This window comes from Coffea eugenioides, chromosome 3 (genome assembly GCF_003713205.1).
Source record: "Coffea eugenioides isolate CCC68of chromosome 3, Ceug_1.0, whole genome shotgun sequence".
In the NCBI taxonomy this organism is placed as follows: Eukaryota; Viridiplantae; Streptophyta; class Magnoliopsida; order Gentianales; family Rubiaceae; genus Coffea; species Coffea eugenioides.
In genome coordinates this window covers 5308987-5329509 of record NC_040037.1, presented here as the reverse complement: position 1 = coordinate 5329509, position 20523 = coordinate 5308987, and the positions used below count along the sequence as shown (strand labels likewise).

Here is a 20523-nt window from a genome sequence, read left to right as displayed (position 1 = left end):
GAGAACGTTTGCAGCTCAATGGACTGGGGAGCGACTTTGGCGCGCTTATTTGGTCCTCTTAACCACCTTATAAAAACTGCCCTTCGAAAATCTCTTAAATAACACCTTTTTCATATGACGCGTGGAAATGTTTTCATAGCCATGCTAGTAGATTTTTTTAAATAGATTTTGGGATGATAATTAGGGTAAAATACCCAAAAATTACTTGTGATTTGCTAAATATTCAATTTAACTCCCTCTAGTTTGAAAACTTACATTATAACTCCCTGTAGTTTCAACTAAATTGAAATTAGATGGAAAGCATCTAATCTAACGGTTAGACGTGAAATTTCAATATTGCCCTTATGTAAATGAACTCCTTATAGTTTGTTGAATATTCAATTTAACTCCCTCTGATTTGAAAAATTATACTATGACTTCCTATGATTTCGACTAAATTGAAAATTGAATGGAAAGCATCTCACGTATAGTAGGGGCAATATTGACATTTCACACACAACCGTTAGATTTGATGTTTTATGTCCAATTTTCAATTTAATCAAAATCATAGGGAGTTATAATGTAGATTTTCAAACCAGAAGAAGTTAAATTAAATATTTGTTAAACCACATGGAGTTTTTTGATATTTTACCCTGATAATTTCTATACTACTACAACTTCTACTAATTATGGTACCAATTATGGTACCAATAGTTTACACTTTACAAGTAAATGTGTTGTTTTCTCGGAACCAAATATGTTCAACATTAAAGATTATTCAATCACTAACTATTAATAAATGAAATTTCCTCAATATATACAATAATGGCACTAATAATTTTAAAAGCTAAAAGTACAAAATGTGATTTCTTATGTTTGCATGTGATCTTTAGTGCCATGCAAGAACGAGAAAACCCAAAGGAGAAAAATGAACTGCCATGCAAGAACGAGAAAGCTCAGGGTGAAAAGAATAGCGTACGCTTATATTGACCAAGATCAAAATACAAGTCCTATTAATACACGAAGCAAACTCCATCTCTGTGTAGCAATACAAAAGAAGCCCCAAAGAATAGCTTCGCCTTGAGAAGACAAAGAAGTAAAATCATGTCGAGCTTGAGAGTTTGGAGCTTGCTCGAAGCCGCCCGAAGAATGTTCTTTAGTTGAGCAATACCAATCAGGAAAAAAAGGCAGAATATGCAAGTCATGCATCCCCCTCAGCAGCAACTTAGTTTTTGAGGAGAAGGATTTAGTGAAACTTTTCATGTGAAGCACCTCATCTAAAGAATTGCAGGATCTTTGTATCTATTGAAGACGCTTTCAATGTCAGCCATCACTTCAGGTGGTAAAGGCCGGTCAAGTGTCAAAAATGCATCGATATCTTCTTTCAATTGATCCACTGAAGTCGCACCTATAATTGAGCTTGTCATAAATGGTCGGTCTCGTGCAAAACCGAGAGCTAACTCTACAGGCGTAAGCCCATGTTTCTTGGCCACTTCCATATACTGTACTGTTGCTTCCTGTAATTCCAACATACAAACATCAGCTAGATACTCACATGGAAAATGCTCATTTAACGTGAAAAAAGGAATAAAATATTTGGAAAGAATTAGTGCATGATCTAGAAAGAATGGTATCACAAATACATGGATTTGTCATTGTGAATAGAATTGTAATCTCTTCAGAAGAATAAGTAGCCTTTTGTGGAAACAAATGTAGAACTGCTGTGGCTGAACTGAAGGCTATTCTGGATAGAAGTATACTAAAAGCAGTTTTGTTGCTCAAGTGTCAAAAAGATGAATGGTTGCGTACTTTCATCATGGCAAAGGTAAGTGAAGAACACCGCACAAAAATTTGAACTAGTGGAACATATCTAGAAGTTACAGCAAATTATACTTTTAAGAAAATTTTGCCTTGTTTATTTGACATTGAGAATAAGTTTTATATCTCAATTCTCACCCAAAGTCATCAACATATGCCTGAGAAAAAGCACTAATAATTTCGTGACTAACATTTATTTTTCACATCTACAAGCCATGACCAAAAAAAAAATCAATAGAAATGATTACAAATTATGAATTGCTAGTCAAAAGTTTTTGAGGCATGTAAGAGGGCAGGAAGATGATTATACCATGTGCATTTTCTGCATAAATTTGCATCTCAATCTGATATTCTCCTTACAAGCAAAGACAGGTAAAAAGCTATTTTCCGTGCTTTATCAAACTCAAATAACACATACCCTGGCAATGGATTTGTTGTATCTTTCCATATACCCTGGGAAGAGGTTGAGTCTTCCTTTCTTTGCAGCTTCAGAATTGATATCCAAGTATTTTCCAGTCAGCGCACCACCACCCAGTGGAGAATAAGAAAGTAAGCCGATGTTGCAGTTGTTTGGATGGCATACTTCAACAAGATCAACTGCGAAGAATCAAATACAATGTAAAACCTGAAAGTATCACACGCAAATATACAATTCTCCTCAAAGTTATTGCTGTTTGAGAATATTATAAATCTGTGTTATGGCAGGATTGAAGAACTTTTGAATAATTACAGAAGAAAGGAAAAGCAACTAGTTAGTCAAGGCTCTGATGGAAGGAACATGTATTTCTAAAAGTAGCATTTAAACAAAGAAGATCCAAGCTATGACAGTCAGAAATAACGTATTTTAGTTATTAACGATGATAGAAAATGAGACAGAGTCAGAAGATAACTTACTCTCAAATTTACATCTTACAAGCAGACTGTAGCTGTTTTGAATACTAACTATCTTTGGTAATCCATTGTCTTTAGCAGCATGAACAAATCCCATTACTCCATATGAAGTTTCATTTGAAACACCAATATATCGTACCTGAAAAGGTTTCTCTGTTATTGCCAAAGAGACACAAACTGAAGCAGAAGAAGCAAAGCAAAAAAGGGACAAAAATGAAGTTGTGCATGCTAAAAATAAAGCTGTTGGAAATTCCTTCTTTACATACAGTATATTAGCCCAGAGAATCCCATTCATAGTTATAGTAATGCTTGACAAGTTTATTCAAAGATTGGGGCTTTAGAGATAAACATTCAAGTGTGTAAAGCAGGTATTGCTAACTCATTTATGATGCAAAGACAATGTTTAAGTAAACTAAATACGAAACTTGTGCTTTCTGGTACCTTCCCTTCGACAATGAGTTCTTTGAATGCTGTCAGTTGTTCGACAAAAGGAACACTTGGCCTCCATTTTGAAGGATCATAAAAATACTCGCCAAACAGGGGAACATAACGGTCTGGCCTGAGACAAAAGTATAATTATTATCTCAAATCTGAGAGGAGGCTATTATGTTGCAGACATATAGGAGAAGAATTCATGAAATTTGTGTATTTGACAAGAAGGTAAACCCTGAATGGTGCAGGAAGATGTTTTAGATGAACAGGTTTAATAAATAGGTTAAATGTAGACTCAATATTCCATTATGCAGGACTAATAGGTGATCCCTTTAAACTTATAAAATGAGCTCCACTGCTTCAAAGAAGAGAAGTAGAGAAGACATAAAGAAGTCATAATGAGGTGGGGTTGTTTACCGGAATATTGATTTTTTATTGGAAATTAAAGAACTATTGTTGGTTTTATTCAGCTTCCCATAATTGCAAAATAGACTTCTAAAAAATCCAACTTTAAATCATCTTTCAAAAGCTGACTTCAAAATGAATTTCTCATAAATCGGCTTCTTCTTCCTCTTGTCTTTTTTCTAATTTCCTTCCACTCCTTGTCCTATCTTTTTTTTTTCTTTTTTGCTTCAAGGGGAGACTCCAAGGCTTTTTCCCCCCCTCCTTATCCTACCTTTTTGCTTCTTAAACTCCTCCCGGTCCTTCCCCTTCCTCTCCTTCTTCTCTTTCCCTTCTAGAAACATTGTTCATGGACGTATGATAAGAGAAGAATAAAGTAGAAGAGCAACCACAAAGCAAACCATACAAGCTGCGCCAGCATCTTTCACTCCCAATAATTCCCTCTCCAGAACCACCACCACCATCATCATCAATATCTGAGTTCTATAAGATCTACTCAATGTCACTTTTTCAAGCAGTTTCTCTATTTTCAGTATTTTGGGAACCTCAGTAAAACCTTTAATCTTCTTCAATTTTCAATAGAAATATCAGTATTCTAATAAATACCCCGTCATAATAGGCTGGCCTGCCAATAGCAGTAGATCATAGCATTTGTGCTGTATTATGAACTCAGGATACAACAGCAGCATAACAATTCAGGAGCCACATTTATGAAACGGCCTTCTGACTATAAATAAGCATCTGCTAAATATTTTATGAGATATGCAGACCAAGAAGACCGCTTTGGCTTGATTAGTCCAGTGGATAAATACTCTGTCACAGACCCAGATTATGAAAAATTCAAAATTCTAACCAACATACACTTGGGAAACAATCCCAAGGATATCTATAAAGCCGGCGGCCATTTGCACTTTTGTGTGGACAAAATTAAGGGCCATATAGCCTCGTCTACGTCCAACCCTTATAATAACGTCTAGTTGCTTTCTTCCATTTTGCAGTTAAATCCCTTGCATGTGCTAAAACTTTCTTCTAAATTCTAACTCTCTTTCAGATACAACTGTATCCCTCCTGACCATAAAATAGTACAACCATTTACCAATCAAGCAATGGTAAAAATAAATTTGACTTGCCTGTCAATGCAGTTGCATGCAAACAATGAAGAGACGACCTGAATTGTAATCAAAGTGGATTGGGTTCTTGAGTTGACTTGGAATTAGTTAAAAGTAAATAATCGCACCTTGCCCTCTTTTTCTTTTACTTTATTTTCTCCCAGCCAGGGGGCCCCTGCCAGGCGAGGGGGGTTTAGGGGGTTAGGATGTTGACATAGCATTTCACATTTATTGACAGATTTAGCTTTATCCAATGATTGCCAGTTTTATGGTTCTAAGGTTCAAAAAATTACCAAAGATAAACTGAAATATGTCACACTTAAAGAGTTAAGATAGGTATAAAGATTTTCACTGAAGAAGGTAACCAATCAGTAGTGTCAAACAAAATTAGAGTTCGAAAAAATTGATCGTGCAATGCTGGTAAGTATAACTGCTTACCAATGTATTTGGAGTAAATCGATGTAGTCAGTACCAAGACGTTGAAGACTTTTTTCTACACTTTCTTTTATATTAGCAGCATCAACCCTCAAAACTTTTGCATTCTCCCTTAAAAAGCTTTGCCGCTCCGAATAACCAGATATTTTTGTTGCCACGATAACCTAGTCATTGATTAGGACACTGTAACTTCAAGTTATGGCAACCCACAGTTCAAAATGACGAGTAGCATATAAATACAGTAAACATGGTGATTGACTGTCTCAACATTCAGTGTCTATGTAGGAAAAAAAACAGCAGCTTATCAAGGTTCAGGAAAACAAAAACTTCAGAAAAGATAAAATAAAAAAGAAATCTTTAACATAATCAGTTTAGTCCTGACAAAAATATCACATGAAATTGGATAAAGGAAAACATAATTGGTTTAACAGAAGTTTATTAAGAGCAAAAAACAGATGTTTATTTAAGTTCATGGTTAAGAACAGGAAGCAATAATTTGGAGAGACTACCCCCAAAAAATTTCGACTCTAATAACAATAGCAAGAATCCAAATCCATCCTGTCACATCATTTTCTTGTAGCTAGAAAAGCAACCTTGTCAAATGAACTGGAAATGGATCAAGGGAAAAACATCTCTTTGAATACCAAAAGGCCTTCCTTAGAATATTAAAAAATGGGTACCTAAACAAGCCTAAAACCACTGTCAAAAAGGCCCACTTACAAATTACAGACTGAGTAGCATCATAAGGATTTAGCAATCAGTGCAACTGTTAACAATAATGATTTAGCTTGGACCAGAACACACTAATAATTTTTCTTTATTTAAATTCTCAGAAAAATGCAGAATTTCAGAGAAAATTCAAACAAAAAAACATTCATGTTAAGCAAATCCACCAAAAAGATATTGCTGGAATTTTGACCTGCACGAAACAAGATCTAAGCAAGCATAGTCATGCATTTGGACAAGGGACCACATTATCGAATAGACAGGCTACCAAGTGATGATATTGAAAAACCAAAGGCACATCTACAAAGTCAAAATTATGACTGTTGATTGGAAAATCAAAAAAGCAGAGAAAAAAATTTCCTGGACAAATGAATATAGTACCTTGTCACGGGGTTGAGACTTCAGCCAGCTACCAATATAGCGATCTGTCCGCCCTTGTGTCTCCTTACTTATTGGAATTGGGTACTTAGGAGATTGATGGAAGAATAACACCACAAGTAAGATATATATGGGAACTTGGTGTCTATGGTAGAATAAATGAACATAAAGGGGAATTATTGATTGAATTTTACAATATCAAAGAACAAAATATCACTATTCGTGACAAGCTTCTTATAACATAAGATCCATCCAAAAGAAATTTCACTGGAAGATTGGCTCATCACTCCACCACTTATATCCAGAAAACTTTGCTTAAAGAGAAATCAAACTCAAAGGTAAAAAGGTCTACCACTTGGTTAGCCAAGTTCAATTTCTTTGGAAAAGCCAACCCTCAAGGTTTTGGTTAACAAAGTTGAGCTCCTAGATAGGCAAAAACTGAAAAGTTCCAATGCACTAAAAGAGAGTGAATTCATGTGAAACACAACACAAGTACAGACACAGATCCTTAATGGCAAAGCTCCATACAGTGACATCGAACATAATGATCAGGAAAATGTTTTATTGTGAAGTATATTCTGAGACTGAATGATTTCTTCCAGATGCAGTTTTTTGTAGCAAGAAAATACTTTAAGGCATAAGTTGCAAATAGCTTACAGCCTCTGCAGTATCTAAGACATTTATCCCATTATCGAACGCATAATTAAGCATATCATGTGCCTCTTTCTCTGTATTCTGCTGTCCAAATGTCATCTGAAATATTGCATGGATGAATGATGTCAGGATCAAAATCATCTAAACACAGAAAAGCAAAAGCTTTTACTTCTATTAGTGATTCTATTGTAATTTAGTGTTATTAGCATGGAATGAATACTGCCTGCCAAATTACAAATATAGAAGAAAGAAATTTTAGCAAACCATTGCAGTATATCAGGGAAGAACCCCTCTCCCCAAAATGACTTGTAGCACAACAACACTTATCACTGTCTCCACCTATATTAAGGAAGGGGTAACTGTAGGGAGACGGTGAAGGAGAAACCAAATTTGACATCCAGGCACATACAGATGATTGAGGATTGTGTCAAAATTCAGTCTTTAGAGTAACATAGTACACAGCTAAAATCTGGACTTAGGCCTTGATAAGGAGACTGTTTGTTCAATTGGCCATTGGTTTCAAGCTCAAAACTTTCAGTATAGCATTTATGGGCCAAGGGGATATTCTAGCACTTTTACCACTGAGGGAATCAGAGGCCTCTGAAACTAAAGAGTAAAATTTATTACCAAACACATTAAGAGTACAAAGGTAATAGATGCATGCCCCAACAGAGCAAGATGCAAAATAACCACGCATTGTATACCCCCGTTTGAAGTTGTTTCTCACATTTATTCCTGATTCCTGATCATAGTTCTATTAGTTCCACAATCAAGAGTAAGCCATCAAGCATGTACACCATTCCCACTTCCATCTCGGTTACTAAGTTTATGGACCTGTGGGAAAGTTTGGGAGTCAATATTTTGCACAAACCACCCCTTCGTTAATCTTATCCTATTTGTATTTGTAACTGGTTCCCCATCCAATTTGAACAATTTGTGCCATGCTAATTTCAATTCTCGACTAACCAAGCTAAGAGATTGGAACGCCACGATATGCCACAAGAAACTCAAAGATTTTTCTTGCATATCCTTGGTAAAAACTCAATAAAACAGTAAAACTAACGAATAACAGACGAGAAAGAGTGGAAAGCTTATAATTACGGTGCCAAATCTGGATTTCAATAAATAATAAGGTCGGAATCTCCGAGTTTCCTCTAAACTCCCAGAGCGCTTTTCTGTCCGAGTTTTTTGCTGTTATTGGCTGTATTTGGTTTCGCTCTACTAGCCTTTCTGAGTAAAATGGTGAATTTCCTTTTCATGGTATTGGTGATGGCGAAATGTTGCCAGATGCGTGATGTTGACGCCGAGGGAGACCTACGAAGTGGCGTGGGGGTTGCGAGACGAAGCTGAAATCGCAGACGACGCTCGACGCAGATGAAAAGCCATTCTGTGTGCCGAGTTAGAAGAGTGTTGGGTGGAGTGGTAGGAATAAATGGGTAGTTATCATATTTAAAATAATAATTATTATAATTATATAACTTATTAATATTACATACATGTATATATTATAATTATATGCACATATAATATACATTTATAAATATACATATATATTATAAATATAATATTATATAATAATAATAAATTTATAATATATATTATATAAGTATAATTATATTTAACTAAATAATTATAATATATAATTATATAATACAATAACATCATTATTATAAGTTTGTAACTAATTAAATTAAATATTATATATATAATTAATTATAATTATACAAATGCTATAAAATAAATACATAATTATAATTATATAATATATAAATATTAATTGTACTCATATTTTATATAAGTATAATGCATATTAATATTAGATATAGTAATTATTATATATTATTGTATTTAAAATAATAAATATAAATATAATTATACAATTTATTAATATTATATACATGTGTATATTATAATCATATGCACATATAATATGCATTTATAAATATACATATATATTATAAATATATTATTATATAATATTAATAAATTTATAATATATATTATATGAATATAATTATATTTAACTAAATAATTATAATATATATTTATATAATGTACTAATATTATAATTATATTATATATATGTATATATTATAATATATAATAAATATAATAAATATAAATATTAATTATATCATTGTATAATTATAATATGTAATTGGATTTGTTTCTTGGAATCAAACTTGGGAATCGGACAAAACCCACCAAAATACTTGGGAATGGAGAAACACCAAATTTTTAGAAATCATTCCAAGATTTCAATTCCCATTCCAGTGAACCAAACACCATTTATGGGGTTCATTCCATTCCTCGAATCCGATACCCTCTTACCAAACGCCCCCTTACTTTTTCGTGCCATGTTTTCTTTATTGCGGTACTCAACCTTCATTTTTTTTTAATTACTACAAATGTTTCTTGGAGTTTAAATCTAATTAGTAAAAAAAAAACAAAAAAAAACTTTTCAATCATGGAGTAGCGCAGTAGCTGAGTTGATTCAAAACAAAGTACATTTGCTATGTTAAATCATTGCAAGCATAGTTATTAAATTCAACAGGACATTATCTAGTATTTGAATCTATCAAGTTTTTTAATTTTACTAATTGAATCGTTGAATTATTAATCATTGCAAGCGTAATTAATAAACCCGTGCTTGAAACTATTAAGTTTTTAAATTTTAGTAATTGAATCGTTGAATTATTAATTATTGCAAGTGTAGTTATTAAACCCAATCGAACATTGATTTCATGTTTGGATCGATAAAATTTTTAAATTTTACTAATTGAACTGATGGATTATTAATTAGTCAACGAGTTACTTCATTTTTAAGTCCTACTGCTAATTCGGTCTGGCCAAAATATTGACCAGTTCAACTGTCACGCAGGCCAAGGAGCCAAGCTAAGATTATTATTATGATTGCGGGATTTGTAACTTGACTAGTGAGGATAAATCATTGGACTATCAAGCATGGATTGCAATTCTTTGTGTAAATTGCTGTTAGTATTTAATTAAATGTTAATGGAAAATGTCGATGGGAAATCAAAATATTTGATTGATCAAATTAACGATGATGAAATTTAGAAAAAAGGGTAGTGCAACTTGAATTTCATCAATTTTTTTCATTAAAATGGGGTACAAGCACTGATATGTATGCTTTTATGTACATTGCAAGCTTTCATGTGTACAATTAAATTGTCACTGAGCAAGTATGTGCAAATAAAAATGTACATACATGGCTACAAATTGTAAATTCTCAAAATGAGATGTTTGTATTGTACACAAGGATTTCCATTATATATGTATCTCGAACTTGCGTGGTATATTCCATTCGAGTTTTCTTGTGCTTGGCTTCGAACATGACTTTAACCAAATCAAAACACATAATCATCTAATTATTTATACTATATATAATGGGAGAATTTCTTTGGTGTAAATCATACATATCACTTGATATTATACTAAAAACGTTCTCTAAAATTAGTTTTCAAATTATTTTATTTTGTCCTTTTTATAGAAATACAAACCAAGTCTTTATTATTTATTTATATTGCCGTGTGACGTTAGTGGATTGGTAGTAGTGTTGTTGGTTGGTAGGGTGGTCATATGGGATTGAATTTCTTACGATCAGTAGAGTTAGTAATGGAAGTTAGCCGCCAAGAGGCTTTGATATATAGCCCTTGCGTCCGTCTTTTAGCCTTAAGAAGAAGTAGTAGCCTTCATTGTGTTTTGTATGGGGTAGCCAGAGCCTTGTTTGATTAATAGAAAATTCCCTTTGCCTCAATATCATTTTTTTAATTATTCTTGTGGATTTTGTGGTTTTAGCAATTTGGGTCCATCATAGTGGTACCAGAATTATGATAGATTGAAGTATGGCAAATCCAAACCCCAATATTGTCTGTTTTGTCAAAAAATTCAAAACAAAGGCAAAGTTCAATTTTTGGTAGAAATAGATGATAACTCATCTTAAGGCATGTAAATTACGATATATTGAATCTACACTTGCTTAGAATGCTAGCGAGAATGATAAGGCAAAAGATAGCTTGGCTTTGTCATAGATTCATCAGGCAATTGACATGTTAGTTTTTGAAAAAATTGCTACGACTGATATGACAAAGGAGGCTTGGGATATATTGAAAGAAACATACATAGGAATTGACAGGATTCGGCAAAATAATTTGATGATGTTGAACAGGAAATTCGAATGTGTGACTATAGAGAAGTCGGAATCTATTGAATTATATTTTTTTCGTTTGTAAGATATTAAAAACGAGATAAAACTCAATTAGTATAACTTTCCGAACAGAACATTTATTGAAAAAGTTTTCAATACCTTACTCACGAAATTGGATCATGTGGTAGCTATAATCTAGGAAATAAAAAATTTGAAGAATTTGAATATTGAAAATTTGGATGGATCATTAATTCTGCATGAACAAAGAATTAAGAAGAAATTGGAGGATACCCCGGAGAAGGATACAGTAGAGAAGGCGTTGCAGATGCAATTGAATTTGAAAGACAATAATAATGTCAGAGAGCAAAGTGAATCCAATCAGATGAACAGGGGTGGTTACAATAATAGAGGTGGTCACAATAACAGAGGTAGTCATGGGAACAATAATAGAGGTCAAGAAGATACATTAAATCCTAAACATGGTAGAGGTAATAATTTTAATTTTAGAGGTGGTTTTGATAGAGACAGAGATGGTAATTTTGGCAGAGAAAATAATTTCAATTAGAATAATTTTGGACAGAGAATTCAATGCTACAATTATGAAAACTTGGGTCATAGACAAATTGAATGTAGATTTGAAAAAAAAAATAGACAGAAATTTTCAATCTAATGCTGTTGACAATCAGACGTAGAATAATAATAAAAAATTTGAGACTTCATTATTAGCCTGTAATGCTGTTGATCTAGTTAATAAAAATAAATGATACTTGGATACGGGTTGCAGTAACTGTATATCTGGCAAGAAAGAATTATTTGTTGAACTTGATGTATCTGTCCATGGTGAAGTAAAATTTGAAAAAATTTCTATTAGTTTGAAAAATGGGTCTACTAATTTTTTTCTGATGTTTTCTATGTTCTTGGGTTGCATCATAATTTGTTGAGTATGAGCCAATTGTCTGAGAAAAAATATGATATTAGTATCCGAATGGTACTTGTACCATTTTTTATAAAAATATTGGAATAATTGCTAGTGTATCAATGATTTCAAATCGCTTAGTTGCATTGAATTTGAGTTCTATCAATTTTTTTGTTTGAATACGGTGATAAAAGATAGTAATTAGTTATGGCATATATAATTTGGCCATTTGAATTTTGACAATTTGAAACTTTTGACCAGTAAAAAAATGGTTGGTAGATTGCCTAATATTAGAAATCCTGTTAGAATATGTGATATATGCGTTTTGAGAAAGTAATAGAGGGATGCTTTTTAGATTGACAAATCATGGAGGGCCAAAAAATCATTAGAAATTATTCACTCAGACTTGTGCACTATGGTTTCTTCTAATGGTAGTTGCAGGTATTTTATTACCTTTATTGATGATTTCAGTAGAAAGGTCTCGGTATATTTTTTGAAACAAAAATATAATGCCTGTGATATTTTTAAAATTTTAAAAACTTTTGTTAAAGACAAAGTGGGTGTCAAATTAAAATTTTGAGAACAGATAGGGGTCAGGAATATTTGTTGTGTGATGATTTTTTTGAAAAAAATGTGATATATCATCAATTGACTACCAGGTACATTTTCCAACAAAATGGAGTGGCAGACAGGAAGAATATGACAGTTATGGATATGTAAATCCTAGCTACTTTAAAAGTTTGGTAGAAAATTTGAGATATTTGACGTCTACGAGGCCAGATATCAATTTTGCTGTTGGTGTGATTAACAAGTTTATGAAAAATCCACGTCAGTCACATTTGCAGGCGGTTAAGAAGATTTTGAAATAACAATAGAGAAGAAGAGTACTTCAAGTTATGCATTTTTTATTGGTTCTGACGTATTTTCCTCGAGTTCAAAGAAACAACAGGTGATTGCATTGTTTACAGCGGAAGCAGAGTATATTGCAGCGGCTAATAGTGCTAATCAAGTTTTGTGGTTACGTTGCATGTTTGGTATTCTACAATACAAGCAGGTTGATCCTACGAAAATTTATTGTGATAGTAAGTCAACTATTGAATTGTCCAAGAATTTAGTACTTCATCGATGTAACAAGCATAGTGGCATCAAATATCACTTCACACGTGAGTTGGTTCGAAAGAGAGAGGTTGAAGTTGATTATTGCAGAATTAAATAGTAAGTGGCTGACATTTTCACCAAGACATTGAAGATAGAGATTTTTGTCAAGTTGAAGAATATGTTAGGCATGTCCAAGTTAGAGGAGATTCGTTTAATGGAGGCAATATAGAAACACAAACCAAGCCTTTATTATTTGTTTATGCTGTCATGTGGGATTGGTAGTAGTATTGTTGGTTGGTAGGGTGGTCACATGGGATTGAATTTCCTATGACTAGTAGAGTTAGTAATAGAAGTTAGCCGCCAAGGGGTTTTGATGTGTAGCCGTTGCGTCCGTCTTTTTTAGCCTTAAGAAGAAGTAGTCACCTCCGTTGTGTTCTGCATGGTGTAGCCAGAGCCTTGTTATGATTAATAGAAAATTTTCCTTTGCCTCAATATCGTTTTTTTTTTTATTGTTTCTGTGGGTTTTGTGTATTTATCAATTTGGGTCCACCACTTTTTCCAACCATGATCTTAAGCATATCAGCTCACTTCCACTCTATTTCTTTACCGTGATTTTAAGTACAATAATTTCCTAAAAAACCAAAAAAGAATCATATCTATAAATTTTGAGAAAAGCATGTATATGCTCTAACATGATTCTACATATAATAGTGGATTATTAAAAATTATTAATTACATATTTTTGACATAAGCACCATCGGTGTACCAAAAGCACTAATGATTATAACACTAAACACGCAAAGTTGAGTAATTGAAACTGAAATTACACATAGACAAAAACTCAACAAAACAATGTTAGAATGGAATAGATTAGAGAACCATTGATTGATCTAACTCTGGAACTGGGGTTAAGACAGTCTTCCCAAGCAACTTTTTTTGTCCATGATTTGGCTATCATATCACTATCTTGAAATTTGTTCAGACACACTATGGGAGGCTGGAATCAATAGCTTGGACTTGGATCATTTCTAGAAGCGGATGATCATTATTGCTCAAATATTGAATTTGATACAAATGTCAGTGGAATCAACTTCGTACTTTTTTTTTTTCCCTCTTTTCTTTTGGAGTACAAGCCTACAAGGGGAAGGATAGAGGAAATGCATAGAGGGAGATTTAACCTCTACCCAAGCGGCAGATACAATGGGTCACGATACAGCTGGTTTATTGATGTATTACAGTGGAAAACGATGTAGATGAGCAACCTTTTCAAGAACATAATTCAATTCAATTGTTAGACGTAAAACTCTATTCCATGTCATATTGGGTTTCTGGCTCTATCTTTTAGTTTGATCCAACATGGATTGGCTCTCTTTTGTTTGTTAATAAAGATTTTAAATCGTGGAATTTCCCTGTAGAATGCCTTTAATTACATGCCACTAGACTAGAAACGGTAATTGTTTAACAGATATTTATTCCAGGCATTGAAATTATGAACTGCAACAGTCATTTGCCTAGAAGTGTAAACCAATTGTCTTCAATAAAGGTGAATAAAAATCGATGAAGGTAGATAGGTACTAGAAACTTAAAAGCAGAAGATGATGCTACGGAAGTCCTGCAAAAGATAGGTGTCATGTAAGACGCAGCAGTAGTGATCATCTTTCCATATCACATCTCGAAAGATCCCAAGATGAATGTGTGTTTGATTTGGGGTTTGATTCATCAAAAGCCATCGTAGCAGATAATGCACCTTACCATGCCATTGCTAAAGTACAAAAATTTCATGCAAATACAAACACAAAAGGATTGAACAATACATGTCAGAAACTCATTGCCACCAAGGCTTACACATCATCTTTGGTGTAAAGAAGTGTTCCTCTTCATCAGCCATGCACAAGACTGAGTAGCCAAGTGTAAAATGAAAATTTTGACGTGTCGATTCCTCATCTTCCATTACATGTTATAAAAGGAGCCATTTTCAAGCTCTAATCGCCGCATCCCTCACCACTTTCATTGGATTTATAGATCTTTGGTGGAGTTCTGCTTGTTAGCCTGAAAGTAGAGGAAAGATCGAAAGAAAAGTTAAAGTTTCGTTGTTTTTGCTTAATTTAGTTGCTTGTGCTGTAATCCTGATAATGAGTGATTAGTAAAAATTGAATCTTTGTACTTTTGAGTGATTGTTTTGAGTTAATTTTTTTTTGTATAATTTCTTGGCGGTCATGGAACTATATTGATAATTTGTATCTTATTGGCGGCGAATGTCGGGTTTAGGGTTTCGGGTGGGAGAGGTGGATAGTAATGAGGTTATGGCGTATTTACGTGATGCTGAGGTGGCACTTTGGATAGATCTGATATAGGGAACTGAATACTTTTGTTATAAATGCTGTGACTCTAGTTATTTTGTGATAAGTGTACCGCGATTTTTGGAAGATTGGATTAATAATTAATTGGTAAATACTGTGAAAGATTAAGGTTTAACTGGGGGAGTTGATTCTCCACTATCTTTTCCTGGTAAAGCTTTCTAGATTTATGCCAGTGGTTGGAGATTTATTATATTAAGCCTGATATCAATAGCATGTGTGCTGCACGTGGTGCCATCTGGCATGTGATGAATTCTTCTGTGAACATTATTGTTTCGCTTGCTTAATTTATTCTGGGTAGATTCTGTTGCACTACTATGTAATGCTTTTACTTTATATAACAAAGAATAGAAATCAATTATTTTCAAAGGCATTTGTTTTTGTCTTTTTCACAAGGTTTATTTATTTGCATTATTATATTCTTTTATGTATTTATAATCTCTAATTGATATCATTATGCATCATTGGCCAACCTTTTTTTGGTAAATATTCTTATGCAGTAAACCTTAAAACAAAAATCCAAATTTTAAAGGAAAAGAATCTTTCTCTGTGGTGAAAGTGTTTCATGCTGGCAGTGTTGTAATTGTGAGAGACGGGTTCTTTATATCTTTAGACTTAGGACATCTGCATTTTTCTGTTGATTACAAAAATTCTTGTGTTTTTCATGCAATTGGTTTGTGGATCTGATGATAAATTTCACTGGAAATTTTAATAGCTGGAGTTCTGGTAATATTGGCAATTTGCTTATCAATGACCTGCATTGCTAGGAAGTTTTGGCTGCTCAAATTTTGAACTTTATTGGATACATCTTTGGTTAATATCTGACTTTATCTGACTTGCCTACAAATTTTGTACGGTTTGATGAGTTAAATTTTTACGTTGACAACCTTAAATAAAATCTACAGAGGCTGCCTTTGATTTTTAAAGAATCCAATTTTTCTTTTTGGTAACAAGGAGTATTAGATTTATAGTTTAGTTACTGTTTCTGGATGTGATCATCTTCTTGATTCTGGAGTAGAGTTGTTGGTACTGTGTTCTGTTTCATGTTTATTAATGCTACAGACTGATGTTGTGCTTTATTGTGGCAGGTGCAACATCATTTTTATTCACTGAGTATCAATATGTTGGTGTTTTCATGGTTGCTTTTGCAATTCTCATCTTCCTCTTCCTGGGCTCTGTTGAGGGCTTCAGCACAAAGAGCCAGCCATGCACATTTAACAAGGAGAAATTCTGCAAGCCAGCTCTTGCAACTGCTGCCTTTAGCACTGTATCCTTCTTACTTGGTGCTTTCACCTCAGTTATTTCTGGTTTCCTTGGCATGAAAATTGCTACATTTGCCAATGCAAGGACAACTTTGGAAGCTAGGAAAGGTGTTGGAAAAGCTTTTATCACTGCATTCAGGTCTGGTGCAGTTATGGGTTTTCTGCTTGCTGCAAATGGCCTTCTGGTGCTCTATATTGCAATCAGTCTCTTCAAGCTGTATTATGGGGATGATTGGGAAGGCCTTTTTGAGTCAATCACTGGCTATGGTCTTGGTGGATCATCAATGGCTCTCTTTGGCAGAGTTGGTGGAGGAATATACACCAAAGCTGCTGATGTCGGTGCTGACCTTGTTGGAAAGGTTGAAAGGAACATTCCTGAAGATGACCCCCGGAATCCTGCTGTAAGTCAAGAGTGCTTTCTTGATGTTAAAGCCTTTGAATCTCAAGGGGAAAGTTGACATAAAATTTTTTTTTCTTCTACTTTGCAGGTGATTGCTGACAATGTTGGAGACAATGTCGGGGATATTGCTGGAATGGGGTCTGATCTTTTTGGTTCATATGCAGAATCATCATGCGCTGCCCTTGTTGTGGCTTCAATCTCCTCATTTGGAATCGATCATGACTTCACTGCCATGTTGTATCCCTTGCTGATTAGTTCCATGGGGATTCTTGTCTGCTTGATCACAACTCTTTTTGCTACCGACTTCTTTGAGATCAAAGCTGTGAAGGAAATTGAACCAGCATTGAAGAGGCAGCTTATTATCTCCACTGCTATTATGACTATTGGAATTGCAATAGTTACCTGGACTTGTGTGCCCCCAACATTTACAATCTTCAATTTTGGTGCTCAGAAGGTTGTGAAAAACTGGTAAGCATTATTTTCATATTGAAAGTCAACAAGGTTCTTTGGAAACATAATTCTCATATTGTTTTAGTTGATTTCTGGAAGAATTGTTATGTCCCTTGTGTTGTTGACAAGCTGACTGATGCCTTTTGCCACCCGGTCACTGCTTTGCTTCCTGGATATAAAATCCCCTCACCCTTTGTTTTATTCTAGATGGTTGTCTTTGGTTCTGTGAATCATACCATTGGAGAGAAAATTTGTTGTGGAGCTTTTTGCCTCTTTCCATTATTTATCTCGTAGTTTCTGTTTCTTATTTTTGAAGCAACACAACCTTAGGTAATTTCAATTCACGTTTATTGACTTTTGGTGGTTCTTTTTCTCAGTTTTACTATCTGAGTTTCACACTCCTGTCAATTTTGCAGCTGCTATCACGATTAGACAGCCCTGCATGTATTCATCCAGATCGAGACTGACAGCTTTTCTGGTTTTGCAGGCAGCTTTTCCTGTGTGTTGCTGTTGGTCTCTGGGCTGGGCTTATCATTGGTTTTGTCACGGAGTACTATACCAGCAATGCATACAGGTTTCCATAAGATGAGCATTTTCTTTTTCTGCCTTTTATTGCAGTGCTTCTTAGTAAAAACTTGCTTGACTGTAGTTACTTTACTTCAATTTTGCAGTCCTGTGCAAGATGTTGCTGATTCCTGCAGGACCGGTGCTGCAACTAATGTTATTTTTGGCCTTGCCTTGGGATACAAATCTGTCATCATCCCTATTTTTGCTATAGCAATCAGCATTTTTGTTAGTTTCTCGTTTGCTGCCATGTATGGTATTGCAGTTGCTGCTCTGGGAATGTTGAGCACAATTGCTACTGGGTTGGCAATTGATGCTTATGGTCCCATCAGCGATAATGCTGGAGGCATAGCGGAGATGGCTGGAATGAGCCACAGAATAAGAGAAAGAACTGATGCCCTTGATGCTGCTGGGAACACCACCGCTGCAATTGGAAAGGTACCATGATATTTCCTTTTGTGGCCTTATTGCCTTTTGATGTTATTATCTAAACTGTGGCTGAGTGATATTATCTGATGCATTTTGCTTGTTAGGTTTACAATCAGCAATAGCTTGTTCTTTGGATCCCAGGGCTATTGTTCTTCTCCAAGAGTGTGTAGTGTTTATTTTTGGCGTTACCTTTCGTAGTTTAATGCACATCATGTGAAAAATATCAGTGACTGTAGCTGGGCTCTTGTGCTTCATTAAATTGAACCTCTTGTTGATGGTTTTTTAGTGCTTGTGCATTCTTTAAAATTTTACCCTTTTCATTTGTTTCCAGGGGTTTGCTATTGGATCTGCTGCTCTTGTTTCGTTGGCACTCTTTGGTGCCTTTGTCAGTCGAGCTGGAGTTTCAACAGTTGATGTTCTGACTCCCAAGGTCTTCATTGGTTTAATTGTTGGCGCCATGCTCCCATACTGGTTTTCTGCTATGACAATGAAGAGTGTTGGTAGTGCTGCACTAAAGATGGTTGAGGAAGTTCGCAGGCAGTTTAATACTATTCCTGGTCTCATGGAGGGCCGTGCAAAACCGGACTATGCAACTTGTGTCAAGATCTCTACTGATGCATCTATCAAGGAGATGATTCCACCTGGCGCTCTTGTCATGCTTACACCCCTCATTGTCGGTACCTTCTTTGGTGTGGAGACTCTCTCTGGTGTTCTTGCTGGATCTCTTGTTTCTGGTGTCCAGGTATGACATAATTTCTTGACATAACGTTCATTGGCTACATGATCTGTTGCATGGTGCTAAGGTCATTAAAGTTTTTGATAATTCCTTTTTGTGAAGCTGATGTGAGGATTGATTCTTGTTAATTTTTGCTCTTTTGCACGTGATGTTTACACAGATTGCAATTTCTGCATCTAACACCGGTGGTGCATGGGACAATGCCAAGAAGTATATTGAGGTAAATATATGGCAAATGGCACTACAGTGATCATATGATTTGAATATTGAGATGGAATTGATATTTATTTAATTTTGATTTAATGCTAGGCTGGCGCTTCTGAGCATGCGAGAACCCTTGGACCCAAGGGATCTGAACCACACAAAGCAGCTGTTATTGGGGATACCATCGGGGATCCTCTGAAGGACACTTCAGGGCCTTCACTTAACATTCTTATCAAGCTCATGGCTGTTGAGTCCCTTGTTTTTGCTCCCTTTTTTGCCACTCATGGCGGCCTTCTGTTTAAGATATGATGGGAGTGATGACCATATATCAACTGGGGACAAAGATGCTATCCTACTTTTCAAGGCAGCTGTCTATTTTAGTCTCCATCTTACACCACCCTTCGCTTCGTGAATTTCTCACCACAATCAATGAGCTTCCAAGTTAGTTTATAGCTAGTTGAACATTATTTTTGACGAGTCGATGGTGATGATGATGATAATTGTGATCACTGCAGAGTTGAGAACAGATGTAGTATGACAGTTTGTAACAGTTAGATTCCTAGCTTCTGCTGTAACGTCATTATTCTTGGCTGATGAGAGCAATAGCATGGTCGAACTGGGATGTGGCTTATACTTGACTGTTTGCTTAGAGTTCAGAACGGAGTGTGTTGCTTGTCTTGTTTTGTAGTATTACTTTTTATCCTCGAAAGAAAAACAAGATTTTCTGTCATTGAATGCATGGCGTTTTGGCATCCCGAGTTACTTTAAAGTTTCTTTTTTAATTCTTTTTACGGTTACTATTTTCTTTTTTGGCTGGTGGCTTTCTGTATTTCCAACATGTTCTGTATTTGGTTATTGCAGCAGTGTGTGTGTGTTTTAAAGCAGTCCTGCAATGCAATGTGTTATCAAATTGAGTTCGCTGGAAGGCCCGTTTATGTGTCAAGAAAATCTGACGGTTAGCTGCAAGCTTAGTGGGTCAAATGTTGGTTTGAAAATTGATGTATGAAATTCCGGTTGTGTAAATCGAGGGGCGCACAATTTTTGGACGAAGCAAAAGTTTAAAGGAGTGACGACTACCAAACAAGAAAACTAAGAAAAGAAGACCCAAAAGAAGG

The 20523-nt window shown here is 34.8% G+C and overlaps 2 protein-coding genes across 2 annotated transcripts; one reads left to right on the top strand and one right to left on the bottom strand.

The window, feature by feature from the left end:
* Nucleotides 1-941: 941 nt before the first annotated feature.
* LOC113766942 (protein tas) lies at nucleotides 942-7040 on the bottom strand. Its single transcript, XM_027311098.1, has 7 exons — nucleotides 6828-7040; nucleotides 6174-6257; nucleotides 5070-5230; nucleotides 3130-3247; nucleotides 2692-2827; nucleotides 2216-2394; nucleotides 942-1496 (listed from the first exon to the last, which is right to left on the bottom strand). Exons 1-7 carry the CDS (start codon nucleotides 6963-6965, stop codon nucleotides 1257-1259), a joined length of 1056 nt encoding a protein of 351 aa, XP_027166899.1. The 5' UTR covers nucleotides 6966-7040; the 3' UTR covers nucleotides 942-1256.
* Nucleotides 7041-16456: 9416 nt separating this feature from the next.
* On the top strand, nucleotides 16457-20160 carry LOC113766941 (pyrophosphate-energized vacuolar membrane proton pump). The gene is made up of 7 exons (XM_027311097.1): nucleotides 16457-17026; nucleotides 17114-17493; nucleotides 17963-18049; nucleotides 18147-18477; nucleotides 18800-19210; nucleotides 19365-19424; nucleotides 19514-20160. Exons 1-7 carry the CDS (start codon nucleotides 16499-16501, stop codon nucleotides 19715-19717), a joined length of 2001 nt encoding a protein of 666 aa, XP_027166898.1. The 5' UTR covers nucleotides 16457-16498; the 3' UTR covers nucleotides 19718-20160.
* The last annotated feature ends 363 nt before the right edge of the window (nucleotides 20161-20523 follow it).